A 16078-nucleotide genomic window follows, 5' to 3' on the forward strand; every position below is an offset into this window, starting at 1 on the left:
TTCCCACCCTGATCAACTGCAAGGATGAAGGGAGCGGTAGGTGGCGTGCCACTGTCAGCAGAGGCTGAGTCAGGTGTGTGAGGCAAGAAGAATGGCGAGATTCCGAGAAGGAGGAATTCCCTGTGTTTGATTTATGAAGTGGAGTTGGTGGAAAGAGTGTACCATAAGTGTGTTAGAAGGTGAGGCCATATGGGAGAGGTCCTCTCAGGTGTTTTTGTTGTCAAGACATGGCCATGTTGCTGCAGTATGTAGGCGGGGGGCAGAAGATGTGGGAAGGCCCTGCAAAGTGGAGGAGTGTAAAGTTGAGACGGGGCAAGCAAAGTGCCTGCACTGCAAGGCAAGTCATGATACGCGGTCAGCACAGTGTCCAGAAAGCATTAAGGGAGAGAAGGGGAATGAGATGAGAGCAGAAATGGGATTGTCGTGTGCTGAAGCTGCTAAGGGAATGGAGAGAGATGACGAGAAGTGCAAAAAGAACCGGAGCAGTAAAGGAATAGAGCTGACCAGAATATCTGCATGGACAAGAACAGATTTTTTGGCATTTGTTGCCATGGTCATAAATTGCACTGCTGAAATAAAGGGGTAGTCAGAAAGAATCAAGATGGTGTTGGACGCTGCCAAGAGACACTTGAATGTTGTGGACATATCTGGATAAGATGTTACACTACTGCTACTACTACTACTACTATTACTGCTACTGCTACTACTACTACTACTACTACTACTACTACTATTACACTGTGGGAAAGAGTTGCATCAACTCAGACTGGTTCTGGCAAAGCCAGGTCCAGAAAGTAAAAATCCGAATCATGTATTTCTTCCACCCGTGTACCAAATCAGCTGGCTTCATCGCCCTATCAAGCTGAAGAGTGGGGTTGATTAGAATAAACTGGTTTAGCACATCGGTGGAGCAAATACGTGGTGAGGAGTTTTACTTTCTGGACCTGGATTGGCCACCTCTAGGTCTGGGTTATAGAATGAGCAATCGCTGTGTACGAACGCAGTACTGTGGAAGTTCCTCAGTAGGTGGCGGTAATACAACATTTCGGATGCCAACCGCCAATATAAACAAAGAAGAAGAAGCAGAAGAAGCCACGCCCACGCCGCGTCCAGTTTGCGCGCAGCTGCCCTTTGCTCACGTCTCCGGTCTGCAGAAACACATGTGACTGGTGACGGGGAGAAGGGGGCGGCGGCGGTGTGTGTTGAGAGATCAGCGGGGCGGGTTGAACCCAGGATCCGCGTCTGCCGCGGGACCTCTGCAGGAAGTCGGGAACGCTCCGAAGGCTTTCACAACACAAGGCGGGTTTTCAGGGCCGCCATGGAGGAGGTGACGGGCGCTCAGCTGATCGCCGAGGCGCTCAAAACGCAGGTGATGAACGCGGTTGATGTGAACCGTGTCAAAGGTCAAGTTGATTCCAACTTGACCTTTGACACGGTTTTAAACGCTTTGCTGCCAGTAGTGCTTCATCGTCAGATATGATCCCCATATTGGCGAAGTTTCCTTGTTGGCTCATGAAAGCCCGCTTGCAGAGTGTGGAGTACATGTTTGGAGTCGTCGGTGTTCCGGTTATCGAGGTGGCCATGGCCGCGCAGGCAGCTGGACTCAAGTACGTGGGGATGCGCAATGAACAAGCGGTAAAGTCTTCTTTCAGCTCGGGGTCGACACCCTCGTTTCCCCGGAGACGCTTCTGTTGTGTGTGATTTGCTTTGTATCACTCATGTGAACTGTGCTCCCGCAGGCCTGCTATGCCGCGTCCGCCGTTGGATACCTGACCGGAAGGTTGGTTTATAACCTGACTTTCACTTCCCGTCAACGCGCCCGTTTGTTTTCATATTTTCATAAATATTTACAGAGTGTACAAGTTTTCACAAGCAACACAAGTTAATGTTACCTGTTCAATTCTTGGTCTGATTTCAGCCATTGCATTGCGTTGTTATTATCCATCCATTAGGCGAACCGCTTATCCTGCTCTCAGCAGTCACTGGAGCCCATCCCAGCAGTCACTGGGCGGCAGGCGGGGAGACACCCTGGACAGGACGCCAGGCCATCACGGGGCCCACACACACACACACACACATCCATTCACACCTAGGGACAATTTAGCACGGCCGATTCACCTGACCTACCTGTCTTTGGACTGTGGGGCGGAAACCGGAGCCCCCGGAGGAAACCCACGCAGACACGGGGAGAACATGCAAACTCCACACAGAGGACGACCCCCAAGGATGACCCACCAGGGTTGGACTACCCCGGGGCTCGAACCCAGGACCTTCTTGCTGTGAGGCGACCACGCTAACCACTGCGCCACCGTGCCGCCCTACATTGCATTGTTGTTTAGCAAATGATAATTGAATAGTTTTAAAAATAATTGTTGACATATTAAGGCGGCACGGTGGCGCAGTGGTTAGCGTGGTCGCCTCACAGCAGGAGGGTCCTGGGTTCGAGCCCTGGGGTAGCCCAACCTTGGGGGTCGTCCCGGGTCGTCCTCTATGTGGAGTTCTCCCCGTGCGTGGGTTTCCTCCGGGGGCTCCGGTTTCCTCCCACAATCGGCCGTACTAAATTGTCTCTAGGTGTGTGTGTGTGTGTTGGTCATGTGATCGTCTGGCAGCTTGTCCAGGGTGTCTCCCAGCCTGCCGCCCAATGACTGCTGGGATAGGCTCCAGCGTCCCCGCGACCCTGAGAGCAGAATAAGCGATTTGGATAATGGATGGATGGATGGATGGATGTCAGTTTGTATCACTCACAGGCTCCCCTGTGTTTTCTCTATCTAGACCCGGTGCCTGTCTGGTCGTATCTGGACCTGGTCTCATCCATGCACTGGGTGGAATGGCCAACTCCAACATGAACTGCTGGTATGACCGCAGTGAACACCATACGGTGCATTTTTATTAACCTGTGCAGGTTTAATGTTGGCTTTGTTCAGAAAGGATGTCCTTTTGTCTAGGCCATTAGTTGTCATCGGGGGTTCCTCTGATCAAAACCAAGAAACAATGGGAGCCTTTCAAGAGTTTCCTCAGGTAATGTGTCACTGTGTGTGTGTGGCTTTTTCTCATACAGTCAACCCTCAGCCGTGAATTCCTAAAAAACAATTTTCCCTTGCCACTAGGTTGAAGCATGTCGTCTGTATAGTAAGTTTTCTGCAAGACCCAGTGGCCTGGATGCCATCCACTCAGTTATAGAAAAGGTAGGAACAACTCAATAATAGTCCACTTCCTCACAGTCTTGCATGTCATACTCCGCCTTGATAATGGACTCTGTCACTATTCAGACTGACTAAGTCTGACCCTGTTGTGAAACACAGATTGATGACTGCAGTGTTACCGTGTTGTTTGGTTTGGCACAGGCAGTTCGAACAAGCATGTGTGGTCGTCCAGGCGCCTGTTATGTGGACATCTCGGGTGACATGGTAAATGCCAAAGTGGACAGGAGCAAAGTCAGGTTCGTTGGGATTTTCAGTCTTAGAATTTGAGAATCTGATTATATGGCGGCACAGTGGCGCAGTGGTTAGCGCTGTCGCCTCACAGCAAGAAGATCCTGGGTTCGAACCTCACGGTTGTCCAACCTTGGTGGTCATCCCGGATCATCCTGTGTGTGGAGTTTACATGTTCTCCCCGTGTCTGCGGTGGGTTTTCTCCAGGTGCTCCAGTTTCCACTGCCATCAAAAAGACATGCATGTTAGGGTTAATACTCCTGTCTGTGCCCCTGAGCAAGGCATGGCAAGAACAACTGGAGTTGGTCCCCAGGTGCTGCACGGTGGCTACCCACTCAGTGCTCCTAGCTGCACAGCTAGGAGGGGTTAAATGCAGAGCATAATTTCCCCACAGAGATCAATAAAATATCTCAAATCCAAGGTAAAAGTAAAATATATATAAGTACACTGTAAAAATGTGTAGAACGCTAAAGCATCTGTCACTGGTCAATATGGCAAGAACTCTTGCAAACCAGTAACAATCAGAGCTCATCTGGCCTAAACAATGCCCCGCATCTTTAATATCCGTGTGCCCCTCTTATATTATTTTGTATTACTTGTCTATCGTACCATATTATCTTCCATTATGTTTTGCTAGCTGTTTGTTGTAGCATTATCCATATCATGTACTTTCTTGTGTTAAGGTGTCCCAGTTTCTCCACTGGGCTTATTAAAGTCTTTCATATCGTCTTACCTACAACAGCACATTTCTCTGTATTGTCAGTTGTGTGATTGCAGAGGCATTTGTGAAAAATAAATGATTTATTAAATCAGTGGTTTCTTTTTTCCCTGTCCTGGCAGAGTTGTGCACTGCTGCCCCCCGCCTCCAGTGAGTCTGGCTGATCCCACGGCCGTAACGGAGGCCCTCTCTGTCTTGAAAGGGGCTAAAAGGCCCTTAATCATTATTGGCAAAGGTAACTGTAAGGCAGCAGTATTTTTTTTCCCCTGTCTGAAACGTCACACAACATAAACTCGCTGTCTGATGACCTTTCTTTCACCGCACAAACACATGTGGCGTATTAGCGCGGTTCAACAGAGACGCTATGAAGATGTGAGTAATGTTGCTCTTGGCAGGAGCGGCCCACGGCCGAGCAGAAGCTGCTGTGAGGGAGCTGGTGGAGACCAGTGGCCTGCCTTTCCTACCCACGCCTATGGGCAAAGGGGTGCTACCTGACAACCACCCCAACTGTGTGGCGGCTTCTCGCTCAAGGTTAGCCTTCCTTTTACAATACACATTCTATTGATAACAATAAAAACATAATTAATGGGCGTTCAGGTGGCGTGGCAGTCTATTCAGTTGCATACCAACAAGGGGATCACTGGTTCGAATCCCCATGTTGCCTCTGGCTTGGCCGGGCATCCCTACAGACACAATTGGCTGTGAGTGGGGAGCCAGATGTGGGTATTTGTTCTGGTTGCTGCACTACTGCCTCCTCTGGTCGGCCGGGGCGCCTGTTCAGGGGGGAGAAGGAACTGGGGGGGGGGTAGCGTGATCCTCCCACACACTACGTCCTCCTGGTGAAACTCCTCACTGTCCGGTGAAAAGAAGCGGCTGGTGACTCCACATGTATGGGAGGAGGCATGTGGTAGTCTGCAGCCCTCCCTGGATCGGCAGAGGGGCGGAGCAGCGACCGGGAAGGCTTGGAGAGTGGGGTAATTGGCTGGATACAACTGGGGAGAAAAAGGAGGAGGGGTCCTAAAAAACAAAAACCCACATAATTAATTTATACTCCATCCATCCATTATACTCCAAATTTAAAAAAAGATATTCCAAATAAATGATAATTTATTTATATTCTGATTTTCTAACGTTACAAAGTGCAGTACTCATAACAACCACAGTGAGGTACAGTGCTGTACATCAAAGTAAAGCAAATTAGCACCATTAAAATTACATTAGAAACAGCAGAAACAGATTGAAACAGTGTAAAACAGAATGTGTTCTTTCAAGTTACATTTGATGATTCAATCTCAATCAAGTAACTATTATATATATGTTTTTTTTATGATGTGCTTCACATGAAGGCAAGGTGAAAGTCTGACATAAATAACAGACAAGCATTTACTTTTACATCAGTTAAAGTGTGTGTGTGTGTGTGTGTGTGTGTGGAAGGTGAATACAAACTCTGGTCAGAGTAAGGGCCAAGTGTGTGTATTATATGTGTGTGAATGTGTGTGTTGTCGTTGCTGGGCCAGGACACACACCCAGGTTAGGATCAGGGAGGGGGGCTTGTTGGTTTGTCACATTGTGCAGTATGTCAGAATCAGAATTGTGTTTATTGGCCATGTAGGTTTGCACTACATGGAATGTGACTCTGGTTTCGTGGCTCTCAGTGTACTTAACATTGAATAACAACACTACAACACAACAATCTTCAGATATGTACACACGGATTGACTTATACAGGTGAAATAAGAGGTGATAAAGTGCAGAGAATATATCAGAGATGCTGAAATAGATGTTAGCAGGTTACTCATATACATGTCTGAGGTAGATGTACATGACAGAGCATACCAGTATACGTGCAGTGTATAGTACAGCATATACATTTGAATGACAGCCCTCGGAAAGAAAGTGTTTTTGTAGCCTCCTGAGACCCAGGAAAAATAATGTTGTTTAATTTCTATTTTTTTGTACATAAATTAAGTGTTGGGGTGGTAAACACACATTGCAAAGAAAAACATGTTAAAACTTTTTTTTTTCAAATCTCTCAACATGTCCACTGTAGTGGACAACCCCCCCCCCCCCACATGTGACGTAATTTTAAAGGCACAGTTGTCCTCTTGAAGGGAAAGCAAGGCTGAATACAGTGACGTGTAGTATGAGAGATATGAGCTAAAACGCTACGTAGTGGAAAAAAATGAATCGCTGGGTCTCATCTGGTTGTTTTGGGGTACAGTGCTCTGTAGCGCCTACTAGAGGGGAGGTGTTGGAACAGGTTATGACCAGGGTATGATGGGTCTGCAGTGATGTTGCCTGCCCGTTTTCTGACTATGGAGGTGTGTAAGTCCTGAATGGAGGGCAGGTTGGCACCAGTGATGTTCTCTGCAGACCTACCTGTCCGCTGTAGTCTGTCCCTGTCCTGTTTGGCGGCTGATCCAGACCAGACCGTGACAGATGTGCAGAGGACAGACTGGGTCATTGCAGTGTAGAACTGAATCAGCAGTTCCTGAGGCAGGTTGTATGTTTGTTTGTTTTTTTTGGGTTTGTCCTCCTCCTTTACCCTGCTCTTCCTCACCACCCTTTGCTCCTTGTTCCCTGTTACCCAGAGCTCTGCTGCAGGCTGACGTTGTGGTTCTGCTCGGAGCAAGGTTGAACTGGATCCTGCACTTCGGTCTCCCACCGAGATTTGACCCTAACGTGAAAGTCATTCAGGTGTGCAAATGGTCAGCCTTAAGTTTTCTGCAAGTTATCCCCCCCCCATTTTTCTCCCCAATTGTATCCGGCTAATTACCCCACTCTTCCGAGCCGTCCCGGTTGCTGCTGCTCCACACCCTCTGCTGATCCAGGGAGGGCTGCAGACTACCACATGCCTCCTCCAATACATGTGCAGTCGCCAGCCGCTTCTTTTCACCTGACAGTGAGGAGTTTCACCAGGGGGACGTAGTGCATGGGAAGATCACGCTATTCCCCCCAACAGACGCCCCGACCAACCAGAGGAGGCGCTAGTGCAGCGACCAGAACACATACCCACATCCGGCTTCCTACCCGCAGACACGGTCAGTTGTGTCTGTAGGGACACCCGACCAAGCCGGGGATAACCCGGGGATTCGAACCGGCGATCCTTGTGTTGGTAGGCAACGGAATAAACTGCCACGCCACCCGGACGCCGTCATTTATCTTTTTAATACATTTGAAATCAACACTGTGTGCCTTTTGAGACCAGCTAAAATAGTTAAATGACACCTAAACAGCATGAGATTGAAAATTTAAGGATGATGTGTTTGACATCTACCCATCCATCCATTATCTGAACCGTTTATCCTGCTCTCAGGGTCGCGGGGATGCTGGAGCCTATCCCAGCAGTCACTGGGCGGCAGGCGGGGAGACACCCCGGACAGGCCGGCAGGCCATCACAGGGCATATATTCCAGTGTTGAGTTCTTCCATGGCTAGTGTTTGTTTGAAACAGTTGTCCTTGTGTAACAGCTGGGTTGCTATAGCAATATAACATCCTGCTCTGCATGTAGGTTGACCTGTGCGCTGAGGAGATGGGGAACAACGTGAGGCCCGCCGCTGCTCTCCTGGGCGACATAAACGCTGTCGTCGGTCAGGTATGTAGGCTGCAAAGCAGTCAGCAACCGACCCCTCGTGCAACCTGAGCATCTCATCTGTCTGTGTCATATCAAGACTCCTGATTTATGTTGACATGTATGTGCAATTGAACCACTGATTGTTTGTGCCTGAAATGTTGCAGACTTTGCTAGACAGCTTGCTAGGCTAGATACCCATCGAATTTAACCACACCGTCAACTTGGGATGTGTTTGCATTGGGGTTAATTCTTCCCCATCACTTCTTTCAGCTCTTGAGGTACATCCGAAGAGATGGCTGGAGCTATCCGTCAGACACAAAGTGGTGGAGCATTCTGAAGGAAAAGATTGCCGCCAACGCACAAATATCAAAGGTTGGTTTTGACGCCCCAGGGAAAATCCCACCATGTGTTCCACTATGTGATAAGAATAGCTGTACCGGGGCATCTGGGTAGTGTAGTAGTCTATTCCATTGCCTACCAACATGGGCCACGGGCATCGCCAGTTCGAATCCCCATGCTACCTCCGGCTTGGTCAGGCGTCCCTACAGACACAGTTGGCCGTGTCTGCGGGTGGGAAGCCGGATGTGGGTATGTGTCCTGGTCGCTGCACTAGCGCCTCCTCTGGTCGGTTCGGGTGCCTGTTCAGGGGGGGGGGGGGCTGGGGGGGAACAGCGTGATCATCAGAATCAGAATACTTTATTCATCCCCGAGGGGAAATTGGATCCTCCCACGCGCTACATCCCCCTGGTGAAACTCTTCACTGTCAGGTGAAAAGAAGCGGCTGACGACTCCACATGTATTGGAGGAGGCATGTGGTAGTCTGCAGCCCGCCCCGGATCAGCAGAGGGGGTGGAGCAGTGACCGGGACGGCTTGGAAGAGTAAGGCAATTGGCCAAGTACAACTGCGGAGAAAAGGGGGGAACCCCCCCCCCAAAAAAACCCCAGCTGCACCAGGATTGTATCAACGGTCTGCATAATATGCTGATGACTGATCCACAAGGAATTCTGAGGTTGGATATTCAGAGAAGTTTGGATTCCTCTGTGTGTTACAAACTGTATAATTTTGCATTATGTCGAAGACTCCTATTTCCTGTGAGCAACCCATCAAGTCAAACTCCTTAACCGATGGTGGTTCTGATTGTCATTCTGACCTCCATGCAACACTAACACAATTCCGTGGATTTTTATGTATTTTGCATCACTCCTTGTTTGGGATTTGAAATGTTTTCTGCTCTCGTTTCTTCCCAGGCGCTCGCTCTTCAGTCATCAGTGCCCATGAACTACTACATGGTATTCCACCATGTCTCCCAGCTGCTACCTCAGGACTGCATCATAGTCAGCGAGGGGGCTAACACTATGGACGTTGGACGCACTATGCTGCACAACTACCTCCCTCGACATAGGCAAGGCCCGCACGCTGAAGTGGTAGATAAGGAGGACAATTCACTCAGTATCATCCAAACTCAGCGGTGCTTTAAATGAGGAATGACCCTAGCTTCCTGCCTTGTAACACCTCAGAATTCAAGATTTATCATCAGGTTTTGTTGATTTGCTGAGTAAGAATATCTGGGGAAGAGTATCTCACAATCACGCACCGCATCCCCCCCCCCCCCCCGATAGCTGTGTATCAGGGGATATCATGGGCAAAGACATAAAGACTTAGGCATTGAGTTTCTTGTCAGTGTGTGCAAAATTAAGAAATTTGCAGAAAATCTGATCAGTATAACTTTGCTTTTTCTAAATGTCACGGATATTGACTTGTGTAGATTGAGGTGGTCAGGTGTTATTAGTGTAGCAGTTTGACTTTTACTTTTTAAACTCTTGATTAATATTGGTAAGAGTCGCCCCTCTTCTGTGTTTCTGTAGCTGATTTTAAATTGCATGCAGGTTGGACGCCGGCACATTTGGTACAATGGGAGTGGGCCTTGGGTTCGCCATCGCAGCAGCGGTTGTGGAGAAGGGCCGAGATAAATGCCAGAGGGTCGTTTGTGTTGAAGGGGATAGTGCCTTTGGCTTCTCCGGGATGGAAGTGGAGACCATGTGCAGGTCGGCATGTTTTCTCTCTCATTATCTTCTCTGATTATATGTTGCCTAGCAGGTACATCACATTATTCCCCACGTAAGAGTTTTCTCGCCCTCCTCTCTGAGTGCAGTTTGAGAAAGGTAAAAAAAAACAAAACGGGACGGCTCAGGAAGAGTGGGGTAATTGGCCGGATACAATTGGGGAGAAAAAGGGAGAAATTTCAACAACAACAAAAAAAAGCTGATTAAAATTAATATTATCAATAATCTAAATTTTCTCCTTTTTTTAAAATATCTAAACATAACCACTATCTAACCACTGGTACCGCCCCTGTGTACCCTCACTTCATGTGATCCATCGACAACGAGCACCAACAGCGGCTGTGATGCGAGGCAGCTAGTTGTCAGGAAAGTCATACTGCAGAATGAGTCAGGTGGTGCAGGCACAGTGCCCAGCATGCAAGCGTGAAAATAACCTACATTGTAGATTCTCTGCTACCGTTGGTGTTCACAGTTGTGCCGTGATATGTCTTCACTGTCTTGACTGCCTAGCACACCTTCTTCTCTCTTACAGGTATAACCTACCTGTGATTATCATTGTGGTCAATAACAACGGTATATACAGTGGCGTGGACACCGAGACTTGGAAAGAGATGGCAAAGACTGGAGATTTAACCTCTATGTGAGTCATGTGATATAATGTGGCTGTGGGAGCCCTTAAAATAACAGCGCAAAGAGCTGTCATGGGATTTCTTCAGAATGACTCTGTGGGGTAAAAGGTGTGTTGTCTTTGCGTGTCGCTCCACAGAGCGCCGCCGGTGACCCTGCTCCCTGAAGCACGCTACGATGAGGTCATGAGGGCGTTTGGTGGACAGGGCTTCCTGGTGAGGACGGTGGAGGAGTTGCGCCGCGCTCTGGAAACCAGCCTGAGTGACTGGGAGAGGCCCAGTCTCCTCAACGTACTGATTGACCCTGCCTCGGACAGGAAGCAACAGGTACCTGCCGCCCACCGGGGATAACTACTAGTACAGAGTCTGTTCATCCCCACAGTACGTTAATTAGGGTTGAGTCAAGTTTATTTGTGTAGCCCAAAATCAAATTAGTCCCACATTCGTTCCAAAAAATGTGGTTTTCCCACATGTCCTGGAAAACCTGGAAATTAATCGACTAGTTTTCCAGCCATGGAAAACACCTGGAAAATGGTTAAATAAATCAAAATGGCGGTACGGTAGCCCAGCCGTTAGCGCTGTCGCCTCACAGCAGGAAGGTCCTGGGTTCGAACCCCAGCATTGTCCAACCTTGGGGGTCATCCCGGGCCGCCCCGGGTCCTTTCTGTGTGGAGTTTGCATGTTCTCTCCGTGTCTGTGGTGGGTTTTCTCCGGGTGCTCTGGTTTCCCCCACCATCAAAAATACATGCATGTTAGGGTTAATACTCCTGTCTGTGCCCCTGTCCGAGGCATGGCAAGACGAGCTGGAGTTGGTCCCCGGGGTGCTGCACGGCAGCTGCCCACTGCTCCTTGCTACACAGCTAGGATGGGTTAAATGCTGAGAAAGAATTTCCCCACAGGGATTAATAAAAGTAGTATAAAAAAAAAGATGTCCTGGAACTATTATTGAGGTCATGGAAAATTGTAGTTGTGTTATAAAGGCATATATTCACCCACTGAGATTGCGTATTCAACCCAGAGATGTGACATCAGTGTTTCAGTCTTTATTTATTTATTTATTTATCTAAAACCTGTGCTGTCAGCAGGCTTGGCATACAACACGGGGATTTTGCATGCCAGTGTGTCCTAGACAGAGTCAATCTGCTACTGCAGTTCAGGTTCTCCGCTTGCAAAGGCAATCTTTATTAATGATCAAGAACCGCTTACAATAGCACCGTCCTTTAGATCAGTGTTTCCTAACCCAGTCCTCAAGGACCCCCTATCCTGCAGATTTTCATTGTAACCCTGCATAGGTAGCCCTGCTTGTACTTATTCAACCAATCATCTCATAGCATTTAATTATGCAAGGTGTGCAACACCTGACATAATTCATTGCCGATTGGTTGAATAACTACAAACAGGGACCTATTCAGGGTTGCAAAGAAAGTCTGCAGGATAGGGGGTCCTTGAGGACTGGGTTGGGTTACACTGCTTTAGATGATCTGTGGGACAACAAGACCGCAGGGTTTTCTTTTACATTTATAGCCCCCACCGGTCCCCCCCTCTTCTGCATGTTTGATCAGCTAAACCAATCAGCATCACTTCTCAAAGAGGGCAACAGTCACCACAAGTGGGGGGGAACAACATGAGAAATTCACATAGTCCATTTAGAGACTGTTGTTCAAACGTCACAACACTGCCCCCGCATCAAGACCCCACATTCAACGTCTTCTTTCCCAGCTCGGCGAGAAATGTAATGTTACAAATGGAGGGGTGTGTATCAGTTTATCCATATAGAGGTTGCACTGACACTTCCACTGATAGTTAATGTTGAATAATATACTACTAGTACTACTATTACTTTCGGCTGCTCCTGTTAGGGGTCGCCACAGCGGCTCATCCGTTTCCATCTCTTCCTGTCCACTGCATCTTCCTCTGTCACACCAGCCACCTGCATGTCCTCCCTCACCACATCCATAAACCTCCTCCTCTTTGGCCTTCCTCTTTTCCTCTTCCCTGGCAGCTCCAGATTCAGCATCCTTCTTCCCAAACACCAGTTCCAATATACCCAATATCAATATCCCAGTATACCCAGTGTCTCTCCTCCGCACATGTCCTGGTTGTTGCACTAGCGCCTCCTCTGGTCGGTTGGGGCAGCTGTTCGCAGGGGACGGGGAACAGGGGGAAATAGCATGATCCTCCCATGCGCTACGTTCCCCTGGTGAAACTCCTCACTGGTCACTCTGATGGCTGAGCAGAATAAACCGCTGTTCTTGCGATCCGCTCGCCATGTGGCTGGGAGGTTCGTATCCCAGACTCGCCGTAACCGGTCCTGGCCAGAGCGTCCACGGGGTAAGGCATTCATCAGGCCACCCTTACCCGAGGGATAGTGCGTGTAGATCGGTGTAGTGTTCAGGGACTCGTCGTTCTCCAGCAACCCCTCTGGGCTGCAGGCGCCCATGCAGCCAAGCACCCGAAAGCATTCTCCCTACGTCTCCTTCGCGGCCTGAAGGTAATGCAGTCCTTGCGAGGCTTCAGTGTGTAAACTAGCAAGAGCAGCGGACACGAGTTTGAAGGAAGCTGGTGTTATGACTATCTCCTTCCTGTGGAAACGTGAGCCAGGGGAGTTATTCGACAAGCGTTCCAGCCATATGCGATTGGGTTAATTGGGTGGGATAAGGGGAAAAACTAGAAATAAATTTATATATATAAAAAAAAGAAACTCCTCACTGTCAGGTGAAAAGAAGCAGCTGGTGATTCCACATGTATCAGAGGAGGCATGTGGTAGTCTGCAGCCCTCCCTGGCTTGGCAGAGCGGGTGAAACAGAGACCAGGACGTCTTGGAAGAGTGGGGTAATTGGCCAAGTACAATTGGAGAGAAAAAGGGAGAGAGAAAAAAAAGAGTCCAAGGGCCTCAATGCAGAGGCCTGAAAAAGCCCCCTGGTGGCCATGCCTCTATAGTGAGAGTGCACTTGGAGAAAGAAAGGAGGTGATCGGTGACAGAAAAGCCCACCATGATAACAGACAGTAGTGTCTATGTGATCCAGGCAGTAGATGTGTAGCGTGCACCTCTTGTAACGCTAACTAGCACTGCTAACGGCTAATCTGCGGCTCCAGGTGCCCCACAGAGCTGTCGTGCTCCACAGACAATCCCCTGCACCTCACACCAACCTGACCTTTCTATTTCAGGCGGCCCATAATTAGAGAGGATGCTTCTCTTGTTTATGTTGGACGTAGCCATGCAACCTTAGGTGGACATGTTTGAGGGTTGTGTTGGAGATTGTTTCCTTGGCGATGTGCTTTACGGTGTGAACTTTATCCCTTCACTGGATACAGAGGAGGACTTCTGCTCAGTGGAACTCTGCCACCACTGGTGCATCATGGGAGATTGACTTAGCGAATCTTTTGTGTTTATTTCCAGTGTTGTCAGTATCCGTCAGACTGAATGTTGAGTCTCGCGTGATGCTGAAGATAAATCATTCCTTACGCTGATGTACATTTGTACTTTTGAAAGCAGACACAGTATAGATCTAGAGTTTATCGTGGCCACAAAAATAGGTTCCTCATGTTCTCCTCCATTAACAAACCATAAGTGAAACGCTTACGGGTGACCCGGGGGCTTTCTATTACCTCACAGCAACATATTCCTTAGTTTGTTTTCTACTGCCCCTGTGTCCCGATGCTGTCTCAGCAGAAGCAAATAGACCTACATGTTAGCTTGAATCGGAGACTCAAAATTCCTAGGGGGCGTCTGGGTAGCGTGGCGATCTACCGTTGCCTGCCAACACAGGGATCGGCGGTTTGAATCCCCGTGTTACCTCCAGCTTGGTCGGGCATCCCTACTCACAAAATTGGCCGTGTCTGCGGGTGGGAAGCCGAATGTGGGTATGTGTCCTGGTCACTGCACTAGCGCCTCCTCTGGTTAGTCAGGGCGCCTGTTCGGGGGGGAGGGGGGATAGCGTGATCCTCCCATGCGCTACATCCCACTGGTGAAACTCCTCACGGTCAGGTGAAAAGGAACAGCTGGTGACTCCACATGTATCGGCATGTGGTAGTCTGCAGCCCTCCCCGGAGCGGCAGAGGGGGTGGAGCAGCGACCGGGACGGCTCGGAAGAGTGGGGTAATTGGCCGGATCCAATTGGGGAGAAAAAGGGAGAAAAAAATTCTTATTGTGTGTGTGTGTGTGTATTTATTTATGCCGTTGTCTGTCTGTCATTTCAGGAGTTCCCATGGCTCACCCGCTCCAACCTGTAGACTGCTGAGGGTTCGAAGAGGAACACCTGCAAACTGAGAGTGACGGAAGAGTCGTGGCTCCCCTCATCTAATCCAGCACCAGAGACTGTCGAACGCCTCTTGTTTCTTGTAATTGTAATTATAAATAATTGTAATTATAAATAACTCTAATTATAAAATGTTTTATTTGTGTTACCTGCACAGTAGTACTAAATGACATTTCCTACATGATTAATGCCACAATTGAAAGATTTGACATGTAACACTTGGCTATTTTTGCTGTATTTTCTATCAGGTTCACCATTCAGCGGCACATTTAATCGGAAGGGTCGTTAACTTGTCTTATGAACGCCAACACTCTTAACACACGTTCAGTACAGGATGTCCAAACAGTGTAGAGATATAATTTTATGATCAGTTTGCGGTTGAATAAACTCCACTTGTGAGTGCTCCAGTCCTATTAATATTACAAAGATTCGGGCGTCCGGGTGGTGTGGCGGTCTATTCCGTTGACTACCAACACGGGGATCGCCGGTTCGAATCCCCGTGTTACATCCGGCTTGGTCGGGTGTCCCTACAGACACAATTGGCTGTGTCTGCGGGTGGGAAGCCGGATGTGGGTCTGTGTCCTGGTCGCTGCACTAGCGCCTCTTCTGGTCAGTCGGGGGACTGGGGGGAATAGCGTGATCCTCCCACGCGCTACGTCCCCCTGGTGAAACTCCTCACTGTCAGGTGAAAAGAACTGGCTGGCGACTCCACATGTATGGGAGGAGGCATGTGGTAGTCTGCAGCCCTCCCCGGATCAGCAGAGGGGGTGGATGGAGCAGCGACCGGGACGGCTCGGAAGAATGGGGTAATTGGCCGGATACAATTGGGGGAAAAGGGGGGGGGTATGTATATATTATAAAGATTAGTTATTTACGGACCAGTCATCACTTTGTGAAAAAACAAAAACTAGATTGAAATTCTAATGGCGGTTGTGTTCCTTTATGCTAAAGCATCGTAGCATCTTGAAGAACTTCAACTGCACCCTTGGAATATGTGTAAAACGGCCATGTTACTGGATCATAAATTCATTTGTGGAATAATGAACTTTGTTACTCTATTTTTACAATAATACAAATGTATAATATATTCTGCCTGATGGTTTACTTATTTTACTTTAGGTTATGGCTTTTTTTTTTGATCAGATGGGTCTAAATGAGTTGCATGGATTCCACATTACTAAGAAGGACTGGCGGCCTGTCCAGGGTGTCTCCCCTCCTGCCGCCCAGTGGCTGCTGGGATAGGCTCCAGCACCCCCGCGACCCGCATTCGGATCAGCGGCTTGGCTCATGGATGGACGGATTCCAGATGAAAGCCTCGGCTGACGAGCCACGTGGGGGGGGGGGATGCTGCAAGCAGGCAGATGCTCAGTTTCACCTCTCGCATGCAAATTCGCCTCCGGATCCAG

General features: G+C 48.8%; 1 protein-coding gene across 1 annotated transcript; it reads left to right on the forward strand.

The window, feature by feature from the left end:
• Positions 1-1144: 1144 nt before the first annotated feature.
• hacl1 (2-hydroxyacyl-CoA lyase 1) lies at positions 1145-15717 on the forward strand. Its single transcript, XM_056286218.1, has 17 exons — positions 1145-1369; positions 1531-1635; positions 1740-1780; positions 2773-2853; positions 2946-3018; positions 3108-3185; positions 3345-3439; positions 4272-4384; positions 4545-4680; positions 6741-6846; positions 7661-7744; positions 7994-8095; positions 8972-9126; positions 9611-9769; positions 10320-10427; positions 10554-10740; positions 14614-15717. The coding sequence occupies exons 1-17, from the start codon at positions 1319-1321 to the stop codon at positions 14644-14646; spliced, it is 1707 nt and encodes a 568-aa protein (XP_056142193.1). The 5' UTR covers positions 1145-1318; the 3' UTR covers positions 14647-15717.
• The last annotated feature ends 361 nt before the right edge of the window (positions 15718-16078 follow it).

The sequence above is a fragment of the Lampris incognitus genome, chromosome 9 (assembly GCF_029633865.1).
Source record: "Lampris incognitus isolate fLamInc1 chromosome 9, fLamInc1.hap2, whole genome shotgun sequence".
In the NCBI taxonomy this organism is placed as follows: Eukaryota; Metazoa; Chordata; class Actinopteri; order Lampriformes; family Lampridae; genus Lampris; species Lampris incognitus.